We start from the raw sequence: 19,578 nt of genomic DNA on the forward strand, positions 1-19,578 counted from the left end.
AGAGAGAGAGGTTCAGACAGGGGAAGGACAGCCATGTGTCCACGGTGGCCACTGCAACTCCAGGACACCAGCTAGTTCAGGGAGCCACCAGAAGCTCGAAGAGAGACATGGGACAGTTTCTCTCAGAGTCCTCAGAAGGACTCAACGTGGACTGATTTGGACTCTTCGCTTCCAGAACTACGACAATAATTTCCTCCTTTTTACAGCCACATCCTTGGTGCTATTTTGTTAAGTGTTCTAGAAAACTAAGGTACCTTGTCTCTGCTGCTCCCCAGACTAATGGGTTAGGAAATGAAGTGGCAGCTTAAACCAAAAGAGCCGAGAAAGAAGCAAATGAGATACAATTAAAAACAACGATGAACAGGACCCAACCTGAATTTCTGAAAAAATGTTTAAGATCGACAAACCTCTGGAATAGCCAATCAAGAGATAGAGAGGCTACAAATAAACGAAATACAAAAACAACCGATTTAGATAGTTTGGAAAATGTGAAAAGCGTTTTTTTAAAAAGTGGATTATTGCAGATGCAGTTATGTTAAAATTTAGCAACCTGTCATTTGATTTTCCTTATGATCCATTTAAATTTGTTTTATTTTAAAATATTTTCTGCTTTTCAATTGATGTTTTTATTTAACTTTGTTATTCTTGTTACTTTTGTTGTTTGTTCGTTAATGTTTTTCTGTATATGAAGTCCAGGTAAATCTATCCAGACAGTAACTTTATTAAAAACTTAATTGATCCCTAAAGAAATACATGCATATTGCACTCATGAACCTGGCTCTCAAATTCTCTGTCTTTATCTATATCCATCCCTATATAATCATGCATGTGTATATATGTGTTTTTATGGATATCTATATTGATTAGTCATGCTCAATAATGGACTGAGCCAGGATTGCAAAAATAGTATCATTTTTATCTTAATGGATGAAAGATGAAATCTCATAACCAACTCAGAAATTGCCAAAAAAGGGCAAATGGTACATTTCAGCACCAATTCATCATTAATATTCTATAAATTAAAAAAACAACAACGTAACAACGTTTTGCTTTTAAGGTCAGGAACAATGAAAATGGTGCGCATCCACCACCAAGTGAAATACTGCTCAACATAACATTACAAGCCCTGGGCATTAAAGTAAAACAAAATAAACAGAGAGGAGAATTTTAGGAGAAGAGGCAGATTGTTTTTCTTCTTCTTTATGTTACTTTGTGTGTGTGTGTGTGTGTGTGTGTGTGTGTGTAAATGTTATTATGATTGTCTACAGAGAAACCCATATAGAGTTGGAAAATTACTAGTGATAAGAGAGTGAGCCAGGTGCTGGATATAAAATTAACTTATAAAACTCAATAACATTTCTTTATTCTAGCCACAATCGATACAAGAGAAAATAAACTCTCATTCACAATTTCAACTAAACCTGTATTCAGGTATTATCCTAATAGAAAATGTAGAAGCCCTTTGTGGAAGCATTTCAAAAACCCTTATCAAAGACCTTGTAAAACGACCTGAATGAAGAGTCATAATACTTCGTTCGCAATGTAGTAAGGCTTCATATCAAACTGTCGATTCTCTCTCAAAATAATAGGAAAATCTAGAGTATTTCTAGTAAAATTCCCAGGAGGATGGTTTTAGGTGGGCAGGGCAAGGTAGAGGAGATTCACTGATTCTGAAATTTTGTAAATGACTATGAGCTTAAAAAACCCCCTAACCTCAGTCTTAACCACAGGCATAGAACAGTCTTGTCGGAATGCAATGTCAAACGGATTCAATACTCTAGAACATGACCTCCCTCCCAAACCACTACCACCCAAACGGAATCGGCTGGCACTGAATTGCCTCTGACTCCCAGGACCCCACACGCGTCGGGGCAGAACTGTGCTCCTCGAGGTCCCCAAAGGCTGTGGTTTCTGGAGGTAGAGCTCCAAGTCTCACTGCGGAGGCACCGTTGGAGGAGTGCAACTGTTGAAGCTTTCAGTTAGCAGCGGAGCGGGTCAGACATTTACACCACCCCAGAACTCCTCTTGGACATAGCCGTTCCCCAAACATGAAAAGGCTGTTCGCCTTCAAAAAACTGTATTCCACCTGGAAAGGAAAAAAATCCAGTCGAACTCCAGACAGCAGTTTATTCCATGTGAGTGGTGACATTACAACCAGGGAGGTACATTTAGTACGTTATGTTCCAGTCTACATGGAGCATGGTGGCATAGCGAATTCCAAGTTGAGCTGCTACCCACAAGGTCACAGTTCAAACTCAACAGCCACTCCGAGGGCGCAAGTTGGGACTTTCTGCTGCTGTGAAGATTTACAACCACAGAAACTTGAAGGGGCAGTTCTATTCTGTCCTACAGGGTGTCTACAAGTCAGAATGGATTCGATGGCAGTGAGTTGGGTTTGGTTACACTATATATTGAAAATAAAAATCTAGGGATTAGTTAGGTGGAAACGGCAAACTGTGTCTCATTGGGATTGGCATCATCTCAAACGTCAGGTGAGTTCTTTCAGCTTCAAGGAGCCCTGGGATCGCAGTGGTGAGGCATTTGACTATTAACTGAAGGGCAGCAGTTCAGACCTACCAGCTGCACCCTGGGAGTAAGAGTTGTAAACATCCAGCCTTGGAAACTTTGTGGGGCACTTCCACAGGTCTGCCTATATGGTCTGTCTTATGCAGTCATTATGAATCAGAATCAGCTCTAAGTCGCTGGACTTTCTCTTGAGCTGAACTTCTTGATATCTACCTCCTATATACTTGAGGGATTAGATAGAGATGTGAGCAGCATTTGCATTCGGATTGTCTTATGCTATTTACCAACTGGTCCAAAGGAATTAAAATCTAAATATGAGCAGATTAAAGCTAAAAATGCAGTCTGAAGAAACAATATACTTTCTTTATGACCTCAGACCAAAAAGTATTTTTTAAACAATAAATACCCTGAATGCATGAACCATAAGGGAAAGTATTAGACATTTAATTATGTCAACCTTAAAATTTGTATAATAAGAAACACCATACAAAAAGTTAGCTGGTAGATGAGAGCTTGAGATAAAATACACACACCATGCACACCATGTAAAACTTAGAAGGAATTACTGTCTAGGATATAAAAGTTACTACTCAAATCGAAAATAAAAATGCCAATAAACTCAAAAGAAGAACAGACAAACTTAAAAACCCCCAAAATAGAAATCAGAGTATATCCCAGAGAAATTCTTACCTAGAGATTCAACAAGAAAACACATATAAAACTGTTTATCACATAATTGAATGCATTTGGATGAAGATATATATGATGTTTTCTAGAATGAGCAAGTGAAATATTGATAGGTATGTCATAAAATACACATAGCTGTCAGAGATCATGAACCAATGTGATTAGATATTCTAAAACCACACATATAGTTTTAATTAATCATTTTATTGGGGGCTCTTACAAATCTTAGGCCCATTCATCATTTAATTGTATTAAGCACACTTGCACACATGCTGCCATCAACATTTCCAAAACATTTTCTAGCTGAACCCTTGGTATCAGCTCCTCTTTTTTCCCCTCCCTCCCCAACCCTCCCATCCTCGCGAATCCTTGATAAATTATGTATTATTGTTATTTCATGTCTTACACGGTCCATTGTCTCCCTTCACCCACATTTCTGTTATTTGTCCCCCTGGGGAGTGGGCTATACAACCAACCTTGTGATGGTTCCCTCTTTCTCCCCCTTATGCCCCCTGCCCCCACTATCCTCCTACCCTCATGATATTGCTACTCCCACTACTGTTCCTCAGAGCACAACCAAATTGTATAGAAAAAACTATTTTGTAAATTTAAACAAATATATCCATTGATACTGTAGTATATGTCTGTTGAAGACTTATACATTCTTAAATATGCGTACTGATTGCCATCCTAGAATTATTCAACTATGGAGTGGCTACTTTTTGGAAAAGGCAATGAAAGTATAAAAAAAACCCCAAACTCACTGCTATCGAGTCCATACTGAGTCACAGTGACCCTCTGTGGGTTTCTGAGACTATAACTGTGGACAGGAGTAGAAAGCTCAGGTTGTCTCCCATGGAGCTGCTGGTGGTTTTGAACTGCTGACTATGCGGATCACAGCCCATTGAGAAACCACTCGACCACGAGGGCTCCTCCCAATGGTGGGGAGAAAGTGAGAAAATTGTTAGTAAAGTAAAACAAGCACAGAATGAGTTCTACATCAGGTATGGCCAAGTAGCTTGTGGCAAACGGACATTCTTAACAAGCTACCCAAAACCAGCTACTTAAATTTTATGACGTGAGAACAAATGTGGGCCAGTTTTGGAGAGGAGACTTGAAAGAATGAGCTGTTAAGAGGTAACTTTCTAGTTGTGTAGCTTTGGTCAAAGCCATAGGAGTGGCAAGTGAATGAATGGAAGCCCACCTTTCTCTCTTTCTTTTTTTTACCGGCTTGAAGGACCTAAGAACAGAACTTACACAAACACAATACCTGGAAACAGGTGGAATCCAGGAAGCAGTGAGGCAGAGTACAGGCACACCTCACAGTCTGTATCTGAGCTCTACCCACAGAGGTGGCTCCTGAAGCACATGCACGAGTGAAACAGCAAACGGTTTGTCGCCACAACTAAAAGAAGCCACCTGAGATTGAGGTGCTGCTAGCCACAAGTGAGACAGAGCTGGCAGTCTGCCTCTAAGTTTCTTCACTAACGGCCACAGCAAAACTGTACTTCTAAGGGACATAACAGAACCCACAGTTTCTACAATACAATAATTCCAATGTACAAGACATGGTTAAAAAGTAACCAATATAGGAGGACCAGAGGAATGTGCCTTTCTTAAGGAAAAGCATATTAAGTAGAAGCCAAGCCTAAAATAACCTAGAAGTTGGAATTATCGGACAAGGATCTTTACTATATTTGACAACTTTTGTAACAATTGTCAATGAGGAAATCGTTTATTTTAATGAATGGAAAGATACATCACTAGTATATAGAAAATACAAAAAGCCCAATGGAAATTTTATAGCAGAACAAACTATACCTGCTATAAAATTGTCTAGCCCACAAAGTCAATATTCAAAATAAATAGCTTGTCTATATACCAGCAGTAAACCATTGTAATTTGTCATGAAAATTCCAATTGGCAATAGCACCCCCGCCAAATGAAGTACTGAACATAACCCTAATAAAATACACACAGGTCTGTAAGCGGAAGCAATGACATGAGAAAACAGAGACTTAAATAAATAAAAAGTTAGTCTTGTTCATGGACTGAGAGTGTTAAGATGCCACATCCTCCCAAGTTTATTTACTGATTCAACATAATCTCTATTCAATTATAATCTATAAATGCTGTTAAACTAATTCTAAAATGCATGTGGGAAGGCAAAGGACCTCAAATGGTCAACTCTGTAAAAAATAGAAAAGAAAAGAAGGCTAATAGAAGTCGCATTTCTTACAGTATGGTATTGACAGAAGAATGCACAACTACCAATGAAAAATAGAGAGCCTCGACATAAATGCATTCACACAATCAACAAACTTGCCAAATGTACAAAGGCAATTACGCGAGTGAAATGCTAAGTCATTTAAAACTATGGGACTTCAATAGAGAAACACTTGATAAAAATGGTGAACTTGAGATTAGTGATGAGATTTTAGATAATATCAAAAAAACCTGGAAGCAGCCTAAGAGTTCCTTCCAACAAGAGAATGCACAAATTGCGGTACATACATGCAATATGATACTATTCAATGATAAAACATAATAAACTATTAATCCATAAAATAACATAAGTATGAAATGATTCATGTTGAGAGGAAGAAGCCAGGCTGAAAAGCTATGCATTTACATGGCACTATGGAGTAGGCAAATCTGTAGAGGTTCCTAGGAGCGTGGAGAGGAAGCTCATTGGATAAAGCGTGGGGGGGTCTTTAGGGGGTGAAACTATTCTGCACAATATTCTAGTGGTAGACAAAAGGGAGCTTCAAACACTTTGTGGATAAAGGAAGGAAAAGATGAATTGTTTCTCATGAACTTTTTGAAGCTGCCTTGTACAAGACATTACAGGAAAAGGCTACCAAGTGAACCTCGAAGCATTAATAGATTAATTAGGCAATTGGAGGGGCTCTAGAATGGATCACAAACTGTGACAAAATCTAACTTTATTACAAAAATATGGCAAAACCTCCTTGAAAGAGTTGGAGGCAAGGGGAGGTGCTGACCTAATTAATCTTGGAAATAAGCAGAAACTTGTTTGTAAGACTAAAGACAAAAGAAACTGCACACAAGCCCTGCACGCTAGTTGGTGAAGTTGGTTCTCCTTGGGGTACGGATGAACAAGTCTGAAACTCTTGTACAAGGGAACTTCAAACAGTTTGTGAAAAAATGGAATCTAAGGATAATAGAATTTCCCCTCATACTTTTTGGAAACCCAATAAGAGGCGGGTCTTTAGTGAATTTCTGCATGCTTCTCACACTAGGTTCTAGTTCCTTGAGGCATTGATGCACGCAAGAATATCGACTGCTTTCCCTGGATGGCATGCCTTTGAGCAGCTTCCAAGTGACTGTGCTTGTGAGCACGCTGGGTCCTGAACATGGGCACTCCCCAGCACTTTCCCTTTAAGATTAGATCTGGTGCTTCTGGTTTATGGTCCCATTCGACTGGGCCATCCGTACAATGCACCATCTAGCTGCAGTTTCACAAGTTCAGAAGAAGAGCAATAACTTCCAGTCTGTCTTCTGGGACAGAATCTGGCTGATTAGTCTATGAGTATCTTCTTATGACTAAAATGGAAATAATTTATTATTATAACACTGACCAATGTATGTAAAAACTTATATGACTCCAAATGAATTCATTTTAAGAGATTAGTTTCCTACATGGGTACCTAATGTTTGATAAACGTAAGTTTTAAAAGTAGTTATATTTTGTTTCACTTTGAGAGGTTTTTAATAAATACTTTTATTGGGGGCTCTTACATTTCTTGTCACAATCCATACATTCATCCAGTGTGTCAAGCACATTTGCCACCATCATCATTTTCAAAGATTTCTCTTCTCACTTGAGCCCCTGATATCAGCTCCCCATTTCTTCCTCTTCCCTCCCCCACGAACCCTTGATAAGTTAGAGATTATTTACTATATATCTAACACTTGTCTTACAAAAGATACAATATATTTTACATTGTCCTCAGTCACCCCTCACCCACTTTTCCATTATTCATCCCTCTGGGAGGGGGGTTCTAATTATCTTTGTGATCGATCCCCATCCACCCCCCCACACCTTCCCTAATCCTCCTGGTGTCTCTACTCTGCTTGTTGTCCCTGAGGGGTTTATTGATCCTGGATTCCCAGTGTACATGCTGTGGCCTAATCGATTTGTAAGGTAGAACTGAGGACATGCTAGTAAAGAAAGTACCAAAGAGCTAGAGGAAAGTTGTGTGTTTCTTCGGTGCTATAATGCACCGTGACTGGCTCATCTCTTCCCTGTGACCCCTCTGTGAGAGGATGTCCAATTGTCTACAGATGGGTCTCCACTCCATTCCCCTCCCCACCCCCATTCACTTTGGGTATGGTTTTGTTCTGGGTCTAAGATACCTGATACCTAATCCCATCGACACCTCATGATCACACAGGCTGGTGTGTGCTTCTTCCTAGTGGGCTTTGTTGCTTCTGAGCTAGATGGATGCTTGTTTATCTTCAAGCCTTTAAGACCCCAGATGCTATATCTTTTGATAGCCGGACACCATCAGCCTTCTTCACCAAATTTCACTACATTTGCTTATACTCCCATTTTGTCTTCAGTTTCAGTGATCGTGATTTTGAGAGCTTTTTGTGTGTAAGTTTATGCTTTTGTATCTACTTAAAGGTCATAGCTGTTTTTTGTAGAAAAATCTTAAAAATCTCAGTTCTTATTCTCTTCCACAAGAAAATGTATAACTGGCACTTAGTTTGTATTCTAAATTCTTGGTGGTTAATCTAGAAAGCTCAAATAGAAAACTGTAATTGATTAAGGAGAAGAACAGTCTGTAAAAAAGCCAAAGCAAACTCACGATTAGAGAGTCTAGTGAAAGCTGAGCTACAGGTTGCAAACTATAGTAACAGTAAGACTTCCTACCAGTTTCAAAGAGACAGTTTTGTGTCTTAATAGCTCACACACGAGCTGTGTTTACAGAATGTCGTTGCTCCTAGTGCTATTTAAGTATAAGCAAATACCGTTCTTAGTCTTATGTGCTAATTTCAAACTTGTAGGAATGCAATGATGTGACTCTTTAGTACTTGCAATCCACGTATCAATCCCTCGATTGTACATCATTACCTTCTTTAGGAAGCCTCATCTCAGCTGGAGTCAGTTTTTCATTTGAAGAGAGTAAAAGGAACCAAGTCATTCTTACCTTATACTACTGTCCCCAAGTCACCTAATTTAGTAGACACTCTTACACTGATGATGGTCAGTGAATTTCTATGGATATTTGTTACCAGAAAAGGTTAACCCCATCTCTGAGGAGGTTATCTTATTTTTTTTTTAAGAAAATAAACCAAAGAGGGGCAGCCTGTCTTGGAAGAAATGTGTTGTGGCTTATGTGGGCTCCCAATGTGAGAATCCATCCAGGAATGTCTTACTCATCATGCATTTGCATGGAGTTTCCTTTCTGCCCTTGGTGACTCTGACTAGATGCTAAAGGCTTCCCAGATTTATCTGTTTTTCTTTTCAAGATACACAGTTTTCTTCATTAAGTCCCATCAGAACGACTCAGTTTGAAGATAATTTTTAAAATGGTTGCATTAGTGTATCAACATGGAGCAGGCAGAAATCCAAGAAGGGTTCAGAAGAGGGCATGGAATGAGGGGTAGCATTACTAGTGTCAGATGGATGTGGGCTGAAGCAGACATTACTAGAAAGAGGTTTACCTATATTTCATTGACTGTGAAAAGGCATTCAGCTCTGTGAATCATAAATTATGCATCACATTTCCAAGAGCATGAATTCTAGAACACTTAGGTATGCTCGTGCAGCACCTGTATGTAGACCAAGAGGCAGTAGTTCAAATAGAACAAGAGGGTACTGCATGGTAGAAAGTGAGGGAAGATGCGCTCAAGACAGTATCTTCATATTACGTAACCAATATGTAGGCCAAGCAAATAATCCGAGAAGTACTACATAAAGGTGAATGTGTCATCAGAATTGAAGGCTCTTTAACCATGTTAGATATATAGATAATACAGCTGGTTGAAGTGATGAGGCCTTGAAAGACTTACTAACGAAGATCAAAGATTATATCCTTCAGTATGGACTACACCTTAACTTAAAGGGGAAAAATCCTCATAACTGAACCAACAAGCAATATCATGATAAATGGAGGCAAGATTGGAGCTGTCAAGCACTTCATTTTACTGTGTCCATAACCAGTTTCTAGGGAAGCAGCAGTCAAGAAATCAGGTGACAGATTACATTGGACTAATCTGCTGGAGAAAGACCCACTTTTAAATGTTAAAGGCAAAGCTGTCACTTTGAGGACCAAGGTGTGCCTGATCCAAGCAAGGGTATTTTCAATGCCCTCATATGCATGTGAGAGCTGCTTAATAAGTAAGGAAGACTGAAGAATAATTGATGGGTTTGAATTATGGTGTTGGTTAAAAATACTGGATACACTATGACTAGCAGAAGAATACATAAATGGAAGGTGGTGAGTTTGTTTCATGTACGTTGGACATGTGAAGAAGGACCATTCTTTGGAGAAAGGCAGTGTGGCAGTTATATAACCTCCTGTCAACTTTCAAAGGGGTGGAGTCTATCCTATCAATCCGGCCATAGCCAATGAGGCGTTGGCTTGCGCATGGCCTTCCCCTGAGGATTCTGGGAACTCCATTCTTCCTCCCTGGCAGTGGAACACACACTGTTTCGTATTCCGTCTGACAAGCAACACACAGGCACACTGATGGAGTCAGAGCCTTGGTGCCACAGGGAGACCCACACCAGTGCTGAGATGCTACCACTACCACTGGATCCACAAGACTTTCCACCCACTGGCCAGTGATCTTCCTGCATTCAGCATCATTGCATGTGTTGCACGAGTCTCAAGAGGAATTTATAGACTAGTATGAACATATGGGTTAATGATGACCTTATGGACTTGATCTCAACTGGGCTGGGATTGTATTTATTAATATACAATACTCTTTTATATAAAGCTCTCTGTTACACACATGAGTTTTCCTGGATATTTATCTCTACTCTACCCGGACGAACGCAGGCATCATGCTTGGTAATATAGAGTACCAGCTGGGAAGAGGAAAATCCTCAACAAAATAGATTGACTCATTGACTGCAACAAAGGTTTCAGACATAAGATTGCGAGGATAGCACAGGGCCGAGCAGTATCTTGTTTTGCTGGAGGCAGGGTGGCTGTAGGTTGGAAGTGATTTATGGCATCTAATATCAACAGCATACAGACAAAACCCACAAAGAATATATAAGGGAAGAGACATCCCAACACATGATAAAAATGATAACAAAATACTTAGACAAAAAGTTAGCATGTGTTTCCAAGATGTAAATGAACAATGAAACAATGTCAACAGAAACATGTATTTAGAAAAAGGTGACAGCATAAAGGTGCTGTTTTTAAAGTAAATTTATATATCTAAATTTAATCAATTTTTCTGGAGCTAGACAAAAGAATAGCCAAAAAATACCTGTGGGAGGGAGTGACAAAAACCCATACTGTCTCTGTAATTAAATAGTGGTGATTTGACACAAAGACAAATATTAAGTAAAATAGAAGATCTGAAATAGAACTTATTATATCTGAAAAGTTAATATTAGGTGGAGATAGCACTCAAATAGTGGGGTAAATATAGAATGTGTATTAAGAGGATTGGATGACTGAACAGGTACAATATTGGTGGTGTTAGGTGCCATTGAGTCGGTTCTGAGTCTGTTATGCACAACAGAACGAAGTGCTGGTCAGTCTGAGCCATTCTCACAGATGTCCCTATGCCGGAGCCCATTGTTGCAGCCATTGTATTAATCCATCTCACTGAGCGCCTTCCTCTTCTTGACTGTCCCTCCATTTTACCAAGCAGGACATCCTTTTCCAGGGACTGGGGGCTCCCGGCAACATGTCCAAAGTGTGTCAGATGAACTCTTGCCATCCTTGCGGTGGTGGTCACGTAATCTTGTGTCAATTCAAGAATTAGGAATGTAGGGGTGGAGTCTAGGCTGTCAATCTGGAGATAGCCAGTGAGACTTTTGTGTGGGCATGGCCTTCTCCTGCGAATTCTGGGAAACCTGGTACTTCCTCCTTGGAGGCGGAAGATGCCTCTCTCTCTCTGCTACTTCCTTGGAGACAGTGCAGAAGACAAGCCACATGCAACCAGACCTCTGAAGCCGGAGAAGCCACAAAGAGACCCCTACCAGCGCCGAGATGCTTACAACGCCACTGGACTCAAAACTTTCTACCCACTGGTTTGTGATCGTCCTGCATTTGGCTTCATTGCATGTGTTTCCTGAGTCTGAAAAGGGCTTTATAGATTGGTATCGGACATGTGGGCTAATATCAGACTTAGGGACTTGATCTGGACTGGGCTGGGATGTTTTCTCCATGTTCAATTGCTCTTGTATATAAACCTCTTTCTTATACACATATGTGTGTCCATGGATTTGTTTCTCTAGTCTACCCAGACTAACATACTTGCCCCTAAGGTGCAATCTGGCCGTACTTCTTCTTGATCAGTTTGTCCTGGATACTTTCAATATTCTTCTCCAGAACCACAATTTAAATGAATCGACTCTCCCTCTGTCTTCGTTATTCAATGTCCAACTTTCACATGCACATAAAGCAATGGAAAATACCATGGTTTGGGTCAGGCACAACTTAGTCCTCAAATAACACCTTTACTTTTCAATATTCCCAAGAGATCTTTTGCAGCAGATTTACTTAATGCATCAGGGACAATATGAACTACTAAAGGCAGAACCTCTGTTAAGGTGGCAACCTGTCATTGAAGGAAAATGCAAGCACTTCCCACTAAAACAAGCTATAGAAAAATGGTAAGGCTACACTCTTATCTAAGAAGAAAAAAATTCTAAGACCAAGAAAAATGAGGCAGTCCCATTGAGTCCTAGTTCTTGCAAGTTTCACCCTATATGAAAAAGGTAAATTTAGATCCATACAGAAACCGATCAGCAGCATCTATTCCAAATGGCTCAGATTTATATACAAAGTAAAACTGTACAATGACAAGAAATCAAGCAAACATGGGTGAATTCCTCTGAAACTTCAGAAGGATGTTTTAAAAATTTTAAGTTAACCTCCAAAAAAGAAGAGAAATTGGCTGCTTAAAGATTAACTTTTTCATAGCAAAAGAAATTGCACACCAGTGAGTATGACAAAATGACAATTTGGATTTCCACTGTCAAAAGTGGGATTTGGGGCCACTCCCTGGGAGACATTGCAGCTGACAAGACACATGGAACTACCCTAGTACCCTAAGCTGGAGGAGCCACATGGACCTACCCTGAATCAACCAGATCTCTGAAGCCTGGGAAGCCACGTAGAGACCCCTACCGGTGCTGAGATGGTTCCAGTGCCACTGGATCCAAAGACTTTCTACTCACTGGCTTGTGATCTTCTACATTCAGCGTCATTGCATGTATTCTGTAAGTCTGAAGGGGTCTTTATAGATTTGTATAGGACTTATGGGCTAATGTCAGACTTATGGACTTGATCTGGATTAGGATGGGTTGTTTTCTCAATGTTCAATTGCTCTTGTATATACTAAATCTCTTTCTTATACACATATGTGTGTCCATGGATTTGTTTCTCTAGTCTACCCATACGAACACATAATGGTACCTTGGGAGTTGGGCACTAGAGAAACAAATCAAAAAGATGTAATATAGGTGTTTGATCTCTCCCTGGTGGTAGTGTTCTATCTTTGGCTAGCCAGAAGTCAGATCTATCCTTGCAGTTTACTGGGTTGTTTTCTTGAAAGAATATGGCAAGTTAAAGTTTTCATTCTTATGTTTGGTTGTAGTCTTTGGTTATTTCTGTTTGAAATGGTGAGAATGAATGTGATTAATGTATTTTTGAGCTCAGGGGTAGAAATCGCCGTTTGAATTTCTCAGAGACCATGCTGGTTAGAGAAACTGGTTGACAGAAGGTCAAAATGGCTGACAGAAAACCTGACTCTGGCTTGATACTCTCAAAAGGCCTAATCCCATATTTTTGTATAAATAGATAAGGATTTAGATAAGCTAAATAAGGATTGAACTTGACTGTTTAAGAATTGAGTTTAGTATCTGATTCTACTTTGTTTATACTCTTTCCTCTGTTTATTATTATTGATATAATGATTGATAGAAATGTTTCTTGGGAATTATGAAAATAGAGAGCTTGTAAGCCCACTTGCCTTGAGACATTAATTTGATCTTTAGATGGGTTTAGGACACAAAGAAGACTCTGGAAAGATAAGCCCCACCCAGTGCTTTGCAGTACTCAGGACATTTTCATCCCAAGAGACTTGCGTGGGGACAAGATTGACAGATTAAAGATTTTTTTAAAAAGGAACTCTTTTAATTTCAAGTTTGAGATCTAGTGGTTTTTGTCAGAGCTGGAAAAAAATCTGGAACCATGAAGAAAACTCCTCCCTAGGACTGAACTTAAATGAAGTCTGTGGCCAGGCTGAGATGCTTGCTAGGTGACCGACCACCTGGATCTACTTGTTGTGTGGAAGTGGGAGAAATGTAGCAATAAAGAGATGGGTTGAGTTTGGCCACTTCCACCTATGAAATTGGTTTACAGGAAAAAAGAAGTCAAGAACGGGTTGACTTGTCTATAGTTCATGACCTAGCACGAGGGGGGTAGGCTTGTTGAGTATGGGTGAGAACCCATTGTCTAAAGACAAGGTGACCAATGAGTGTCCTTTGGAGGCTGAGGCAGCCCACACTGAGTTGACCAGAACCCGACCAGATGAAGAGATTTTTGAGCCTGTGAACTGGTGCATATTGCTGTTGACTTTATGGATGGACTCTCCTGATTTGACTTTGTTTATGGATGTGGATTTCACAAGGTCCTAACTGGAACCTTCATGCTGAAAAATATTATTGTCTCCTCAAAGCACTGGGTTGATGTTAGTGGGCAGTATATAAATTGGATATCCAAAATTGTGGGGGATAAAGGCATGAAATGGTTAGCTTACAAACTTTCATAGGTGGGGGAATGTATTCATAGGATTATAGGATTAAGGTATTGGTGTTACTTAACTGCAATTGTTAGGCATAGGATATTTTTGTTTTGTTCATTTATAAAATGTTTTGTTTAAATGAGGGTGGCCCGTGTTGAATTGTATGCATTTTAGTTTCATCCTGTTAGATACAGATATGATTTCATTATCGTTTGTTTGAAAATTATATATGGTTACAGAGTGATGTGAAAGTGTCAAATTGACAAGGGGTGGTCTGTGGTAGATATATAATCATTTGTCAATTTGAGGCTGAAGAGTGTAGGGGTGGAGTCTAGATAGTCAATCAGATCATAGCCAGTGAGGCCTCTGTGTGGGGGTGGCCTTCTCCTGAGAATTCTGGAAAATCTGGTACTTCCTCCTTGGAGGTGGGAGACACTTCTCTGTCACTCCCTGGGACACATTGCAGCTGACAAGATACATGGAACTACCCTAGTGCCCGAAGTTGGAGAAGCCACATGGACCTACCCTGATGCAACCAGACCTCTGAAGCCGGGGAAGCCACATAGAGACCCCTGCCAGTGTTGAGATGGTTCCAGTGCCAATGGATCCAAAAACTTTCTACCCACTGGTCTGTGATCTTCTACATTTGGCATCACTGCATGTGTTTTGTGAGTCTGAAGGGGACTTTATAGATTGGTATCAGACATATGGGCTAATAACGGACTTATGGACTTGATCTGGACTGGGCTGGGATGTTTTCTCAATGTTCAATTGCTCTTATATGTAAATCTATTTCTTACACACCCACACACACACACAGTGGGGTTTGTGCCCTACTGATTCCATGAAGGTCCAGAGGAAACCCATCCCTACCTTTATAGCATGTAGAGAGATTATCCATCCACCTACTGATAGAGACAGCAGCAGCAGCAGCAATTTTTGAAGCATCATTTTTGGGGGCATGATGGATGCACTAGGAGAGAGGACACCGAGAGGAACTCGTGTGAGAGGTGACGGCCTCTGTGCTCAATTCTTACTTTTTGTTGTTGTTAAATAGGATTTTTAAAAAGAAATTGTTAAAGTACCTACAACAAATAACATTGTATTTAGAAATAAATTTTGTCATTAAATAAAGTTATGAATAGATTTTGCCACTTTAACCTTTGGGAATAGACAATCCTGTAATATTCATTATATCCATCATGTTGTGCAACCATGTGCTTTTCCATTTCCAAATCTTCTTCATCTTAATCAAAAACTTGTGATTCATAGAGTTCTGTTCCATATAAAGTTGCCAAAGGACAGAGCCAACTTGGTAACAACGAACACCAGCCCATTTAGTAGTCTGCGAACTGAAGATCCAAGTACTGAAGGTCAGAACCCCTGTAGCTTTTAAGTAGCAACTCCCCATCTGCCCCTCCTTCAGCCCTTGGTCACATGGATAAACTCTTATCTCTATGTCTTTCCTCACTCCAGTTATTTTATGAGGCCCTAAAGTATCTGGCCCAGGTGTCAGGCACATTTCATTTAATTTATAGGCTTCAAGATCCATCCTTGTCCTAGAACTGGAACTTCAGTTCTTCTTATGGATAACCAACATTCCGGTGTGGATACTCCAAATTATTGCTACGAGATAGCAGAAACCTTTACTGAACAAAAATGTCAAAATGTGAAGCTATTGTTTCTTGACATAACTTCCGTCTAGGGCTATATATCTCTGGGCCCTAGCTCTTTCCTAAAGAATTCTACACTGATTTCATTTAACCATGCTAACACGCCAGTCTTAGCACCCTCGAGGGACGCAATCATGTTCCTTTTAAACATTCTGAAGTCCTGGGAAGAAAAGGAAGAGGGACGGGGCGGGGTTCGGGTGGGCAAGATCAAGGCTGTGGCGGGGTGAATAAGGTTCACCAGGAAAATCCTCATAGGTGGGCCTATGCTGAGCTTGCAGAATGAGCAGGTGCACCGTCCTCACCAGAAAAAAGTTTCTTTGGCAACTTTCCTGGCCTTTTTTATCATGAACGGTTTTTGATTTATGTATATATATAAAAAAGGAAGTTCAAGTAATCATTCTGTCCTTTGAGAAAATCTTTCAAAAGGCCCTCATTAAAATCCCAACACCTGTCACCTTAAGCTTGTGAGCAGACTCTGCTTTGCAGTAGACGCCCTCAACAGTGGCCCCCAGAGCCATTGTTTTGAATGGCTCTCCTCAGGAAGGAACCTAATGAGGTTAAGGCAAGTTTATTATCCAGAAAACACGTCAGCCACCCACTGATTACAGGGACGGTGCATGTGTGAACTGAAGTCCCAGTAGCAACACTTTTCACCATTCCTTAGAATAGATACACTAGGAGGCTTTAAAAATTCTAGCCAAATAGGGCATACTTATCTATATCTGTATTGTTATCCGTATCTGTTTCTATATCACCTGCCATAGAGGGCATGCCAAGAAACCATAGCTCAAGGTTCTTATATTTTTGCTTACTAAATTTAAATAACTCTGCCGTGATATGTCCTGGCTGACCCTGTTGTTCGCACATTTCCCGCCCGAACAAGTCACAGACAGCAAAGAAGCATTAGGAGTGGTCCACCTATGGTTGACACACGTCTGCCTTTCTCCAAGAGGAGCACGCAGACGTCCGGCCGTCGGGGCCGGGCCCTTGGCCGGCTGGACAGTAGCCGTGAGGGTCACCTTCAGAGCCGCCACTCTTGGCTGCGCTCCGCACCCTGCCCTCGAGCCCCTTCTCCGGCCTGCCCTTCCCGGAGCGGGCCGTCGAGGGCGTTGACGCGGCCTCACTCCGTCTGCTCCCCGTCGGGCCTCTCCTGACACAGGCTGGAGGAGAGACCCTCGCCGCGCTGCGTACTCACCGCTGGGACGCTGTCCCCGCCAGAGACGCCCCCGACGCCCTCGGGGCCCGCGCCATCTTGCTGGAGCCTCGGGCCGGCGAGGGAGGCCGCGGAGGAGGCAGAGGAGGTGAAGGCCGCGAGCAGCGCTGGAGGTGAGAGACAGCTGCAGGCGGCGCCGGAAGCAGCACCTCAGGGAAGCCCCACCCTCCCCGGCCTGGCGCTCGGCCCCACGGGCTGGGGAGGGGCGCGCCGGGGGAGGGGCGCCCTTCATTAGACCGAGCCGGACCTTTGGTCTCGGGTGTGGCTGCATGTTACCAAGTGCACGGGAAGTTCCCCAGCAGTTCTACCTGAAGATGAAAACATTGATAAGAATGAGACTTCTGATAAGAGTTGTATGAGCCCCTAATAAGATGTTTTCCAAAAAAAAAAAAGAAAGAAAGAAAAAGGGACATCTGTGATCTCCTGAGGGACGCTTCTGGTGAGGCAGCACCAGCTCCTTCCACGCTGTGTTTATTTTGCCCACAACGTCCTGGAGGCACAGGTGAAGGGGAGTGTAGCTAGGTCGTAGGCGCAGCGGTGGGAGTGTGCCACGTTGGACTGCTGACCAGAAGGTCAGCAGTTCTACTCCTGCAAGGGTCAGAAACTCACAGGGCAGTCCTACCTGTCCTATGCGGTTGCTATGGGGCAGAATCGACCTGATGGCGGTCAGTTCATGGTGTAGCGAATGACATCATTTCAAACGTCTGAACGGATGAAGTGCAGACGCTAAGGGGCAAGAAAGAATAGTGGAGCGAGGTCATGCAATTCCGCAGACTCTTGGGCATGAAAATATACGAACTGGGTGTTTCTCGGGTCTTTGAAGTTCTGCTTTTGCCAAGTGTCACCAGAGACTCTTGGTCATGAAAATGTCTTAAGTTCTTTGAGGTTATTGTGTCCAAAGTCCCTCCAGTGTCTCTCCTGTGTGTACAGCCATGTTCCTCATGTTCTCAAGACGTGTATCATCAATGTCTACTGTGCAGAGAGCTGGCAGGTGTCTGAGACACGTATACCAGTCTGAGGAGGATCTGTAATACATTCGGAAGGTTTGTTTGCTCTGTGGGCTAGCGAAGCTGATGCCTTTCATTTACTTGCTCTTCTCCCCTGTCGCTGGCCTGCTCACTCCTGCCATGCTTCAGCTCTGAAGACTCCACTCCAATGTCAGCGCCATTTCTACCTCTGGATCTGCAAACCCCGGGGCAACTTCTAGGAGTTGACTTTAGAAATAAAAAACGATGTCTACTCAACCACTCATATTAACAAAATGCTTCTCCAACTATCTGGGGCAAAGAACATGTGATTTGCTTACGTTTTAAATTTCTCGATGCTCACCACCTCACTCATTCTTCTTGACAAGTATAAAAGAGCTGCTTGGATGGTCAAATGTTCAAATGCCTTTAATGTTACAGATTCCTACTCTGAATTCCCTTCCTTACCTGGATGAGGGTGAGTAACAAACAGCCTGCAGATGTGCATCGGTCTGCTGACCACGTTTTGAGAGACACGGTTTCAGAGGAGAGCCTGTGTAAGGAAAGCAGGTGGTGAAAATCATAGAGCAGGAGGTTACAGTAGAAAGTCCTTTCAATATGGAACTTGAGAACTGAAGGAACTTACTGTGCATTCTAATATCCCTAAACTCTTTTTGTCTACCACAGGCCTTTGGCATAGTGACAGTACCACAATGTTTACTTTATTAATGAAGTTGAGGATATTTAAGACAAGAAAGAAATGATGACACCTTCAACAAACAATGAAAACTTCTAAGGAGGAAGCATGGCCAGTGTGTTGGAAGGAAAGCAAGGAGGCTAGTGTTGGGGCTGAAGTGGAATGAATGGGGAGGTAGATAAAAGCTGGAGTTAGAGGTCGGAATGTGTGTCATGATGCTTCGCTAATCCCCTGCATTTTCCAATTTCTTCATTTCACCTTGCTCTCCCCTGCCATTTCTCTCTCCTATGTTCAATTTCCTTCCTCTTGAAATATACATATTTTAGTAGTTACAATCAACCGCAACTGAGGACCAGATCTGACATGACTCCCCTATTGCTAGGAAGCAGGGGTCTGATATGCCTCCATCCTTTTTTATCTATTATGACACCAACCACTTCTCCCACACAACTCTACCTCTATGCTAAATTTGATAATTCCTTGCAATGATAACAAAGAACACACAGACAATACTCACAATTAAGTGTGGTTATTAGGAAAGTTAATAGGTTACCTACCGCAAGTCAGGATCAGCAAACAGGATAGTCATTGGTCTTTTCAGCCAGCAGCCAAGTCTCTCTTTTGTTCTTAAGTCTCCCAGCCATGTGGTCCTTTGGCTTTAGCTTCTAAGCATCAGGAAACCAGCCTGCTTGCCACTCTGTCCCACAGTTCCATAGTCTCCCGCCAGATAAGAAAGTACCCCATAGTCTCAGCATACTCCTCTGCATCTCTGTGCCACAATATGGTCTTGGCAGCCTCTGCCATTTCAGACAGAGAATTTTAACATACTTTCCAAAGGTCCTTCAG

General features: G+C 41.6%; 1 protein-coding gene across 1 annotated transcript in view; it reads right to left on the reverse strand.

The window, feature by feature from the left end:
- Nucleotides 1–18,543, reverse strand: part of LOC142445996 (NXPE family member 1-like) — a 41,436-nt gene extending 22,893 nt beyond the window's left edge. Inside the window, exons 1-2 of the mRNA XM_075547825.1 lie at nucleotides 18,504–18,543; nucleotides 17,053–17,177 (exon numbers count right to left, since the gene is read on the reverse strand). Of these exons, the coding sequence (XP_075403940.1) occupies nucleotides 17,053–17,177; nucleotides 18,504–18,543 (165 nt within the window). The remainder of the gene's footprint in view (nucleotides 1–17,052; nucleotides 17,178–18,503) is intronic.
- Between the last annotated feature and the right edge of the window lie 1,035 nt (nucleotides 18,544–19,578).

The sequence above is a fragment of the Tenrec ecaudatus genome, chromosome 4, assembly GCF_050624435.1.
Source record: "Tenrec ecaudatus isolate mTenEca1 chromosome 4, mTenEca1.hap1, whole genome shotgun sequence".
NCBI lineage: Eukaryota > Metazoa > Chordata > Mammalia > Afrosoricida > Tenrecidae > Tenrec > Tenrec ecaudatus.